This window comes from Myotis brandtii, unplaced genomic scaffold, assembly GCF_000412655.1.
Source record: "Myotis brandtii unplaced genomic scaffold, ASM41265v1 scaffold46, whole genome shotgun sequence".
Classification (NCBI taxonomy): Eukaryota; Metazoa; Chordata; class Mammalia; order Chiroptera; family Vespertilionidae; genus Myotis; species Myotis brandtii.
In genome coordinates this window covers 6,374,001-6,376,774 of record NW_005367587.1, presented here as the reverse complement: position 1 = coordinate 6,376,774, position 2,774 = coordinate 6,374,001, and the positions used below count along the sequence as shown (strand labels likewise).

Genomic DNA, 2,774 nt, shown 5'->3' with positions numbered 1-2,774 from the left:
ATATATTTTTTTTAAAAAGATTATACAGCTGTCAAGTGGCAGAGCTTTACATAAAATACAAATGTTCTGATTCCAAGGCCAGTGCTCTTCCTACGACACCATGACTATCTCGTCTGAATAGGAAGGTGTCTATAATCCTATTTTCTTCTTTTGCATTCACTCATTTCCCCTGAATATTTTTATTTAAAATCTTCTCTACAAGCTTTATAACTTCAACAACCCGATTCCATTGGTTTTAGAAGTCTACCTTTTCTATGCCAATTTTTCATCTACTAAAATCCTCCTCCATCACTACCACATTCATGAACTGAGAGAATTTGGAAATTTTTTTCATAATTTTGAAATGGAAAAAATAATACATCAAAAATTAGAGAAACAGGGCATAATTCCCTTGGCTAGCAGTCCAAATTTGGCCTCCAGGATTCTTTTACATATTTACCTCATGACCACTATTTAGCCCCTCCCTAATCTGAGCAAATATGTATTATTTCAAATTGAGAACAAAATTATATAAAATTTTGTATACTAGGTATACAAAATTGTGTACACAATGTAGGCTATAATTAAATCAGTTTATTTAATCTAATTATAAATACACTCCCTTTTATGCAAACCAATTTACAACATTTTAATAACTAAAGATTTAATGTTTTATAACAATGCTACTGGGAATAGAGACTAACACAATAATTGAAATTTATCTCATTATACACAATTTGTTTATTACAAAACTAATTTTAATAATTTTAAAAGATTTTGTGGAAGTACAAAAAATTTAATACTTAATTTCTGTGACTTCAAAATTTGCTGCTTCTGCCCTGGCCAGGTGGTTTCATGGGTTGAAGCACTGTCCTGCACACTAAAATGTAGCGGGTTCGATTTCCAGTCAGTGCCTATACAGAAGGCAACTAATCTCACACATCAATGTTTCAATGTTTCTCTCTCTCTCTCTCTCTCTCTACCCCCCCCTCTCTAAAATCAATAAAACAAAAACAAAGTGTATCTTTGGGTGAGGATTTTAAAAATTTACTGTTTGTTCTTATGTATTCAAACACACTTATAAAACTATATTCATCTAAATCATGTGAGTAATGTAATAGCTTTTTTATTACACATGCCAGATCCTAGGACACCCCAAAAAAAGGAAAATAAAAATTATGTCACTTTGTTTCAGAAAATATAACAATACCTCTCTATAATCACAATGCTTGATTTGTAAGTTCTCATCTCTCCCCATCAGAAACTCTCTTGTGATTGTTCATTAGAAGTTCGACATTAAAGTATATTTACCAAAAATATTTCCCCACTAAACCAGAACACAGGCTACTTTTGAGTTCTTCTAAGTATTAAAAGTTCCCACAGTTATTAAGCCCCGGGCATTTGTTAATTTGTTTAGAGTTTAAGGCTCTGGGGTGTTTTTATTCAGAATTTAAACAATGCATTTAAAACAATGCCATAGATTTTTAAAATAGATGTATTCATCTAGCTATTATCTAATTAGCTCTAACATCATCTTAATAGCATTATTCATTTTACTGAACAGTGAAATAAAATAACAATTAATTTATCTGAATAATATCACAGGACTATCCGGAATAACGATTTTTTCCTTCAATTTACAACTTCCACACAAATATTACATTAAAAATGTTCTCCACTAGTGGGCCTTAACATTATCCTGCAAATTCTACGTTTTATGTTTGCTTATTTCCCCCTTAAACTAACATTGTGGGGGTTTTTTAAGTTGATTCCTGGAATACCTTTATTAAATCAAACTGACCTATCCACACAGTTCTCTGTACCAGACTCTGATGCTGGCATCTCAACAATTTCCAGTTGTGTGTGTGTGTGTGTGTGTGTGTGTGTGTGTGTGTAACACTCCCTTCCTCACACGGTAAAATAAAGAAATAACAGGCTTTAAGCCAATTCAAAACTTACCTTGCAAATCTGGAAATACTCCGAGGTCAGGGACTCCTGAATCTCTTCTCGGAGAAGCCCCGCGGGCCCTCCCGAGTGCGGGGCGCCGCTGCCGGCCCCACCGCCACTGTTACTGCCGCCGCTGCTCCCACTGCCAGGGGAGGAGGCAGTGAAGCCGTCCAAAACTTTTCGGAAATTAAACTTCTTCATTTTAAAAAAACTGTTGAGAAATTCAAAGGAAAAAAAGGTGACTTAACTCATGGAATTATACCCAGGTAAAAGCGTTTAGCTTTTCATTCGTCAAGGCAGCAGCTAGTACCCGTTTTACTACAATTGGCTCTAAAGGACTTAAAAAAAAAAAGTCAAGCTACATATTGCCACATTTTAATTCTAAAAAGCCTATCTTTCCAAATAAAAACCACAACTCCAAAAGCAACAGCATCTCCTCCCCATACATCAAATGTTTCAAGGGCTTCACCCCCAGCTGTGGCCATGCTTTCTCAGCACTGGGGTAAAAATAAAAGGCAGTGTCATCATCGTCATTAGCATTATATCATCATTATTATACAATCACACCGGGGTCCCACACACCGGGTCTCCATCTCACTCTCGGGGCGGGCTTTCCAACTAAGGGTGCAGCTCGGAATATTTCACGTTCAGAAAAATGATGCTGGGGGGGTGGGGGAGGAGGGAGAGGAAGCCGGTACACCAGCTTCTGGGCTGTCCCCTGGTCGTCTTCAATGCTCCCCCTTTTCAATAGGAAATGGGGTGGGGGTGCTCTTTCCATCCCCCACCCCAAACACCCCGGACCCCAAACCCTCTGCGGGTGACCTACAGCAACAGCTCACGGGAGGGGC

At 37.5% G+C, this 2,774-nt stretch overlaps 1 protein-coding gene across 7 annotated transcripts in view; it reads right to left on the bottom strand.

The window, feature by feature from the left end:
• Positions 1–2,714, bottom strand: part of STXBP5L (syntaxin binding protein 5-like) — a 200,552-nt gene extending 197,838 nt beyond the window's left edge. For 5 of the 7 annotated variants that reach the window (XM_014546987.1, XM_014546986.1, XM_005875357.2 and 2 more), the window contains exon 1: positions 1,939–2,714. In XM_014546987.1, the coding sequence (XP_014402473.1) occupies positions 1,939–2,127 (189 nt within the window). In that variant the 5' untranslated portion in view covers positions 2,128–2,714. The remainder of the gene's footprint in view (positions 1–1,938) is intronic. The other 2 variants (XM_005875360.2, XM_005875361.2) reach the window with 1 other exon arrangement.
• Between the last annotated feature and the right edge of the window lie 60 nt (positions 2,715–2,774).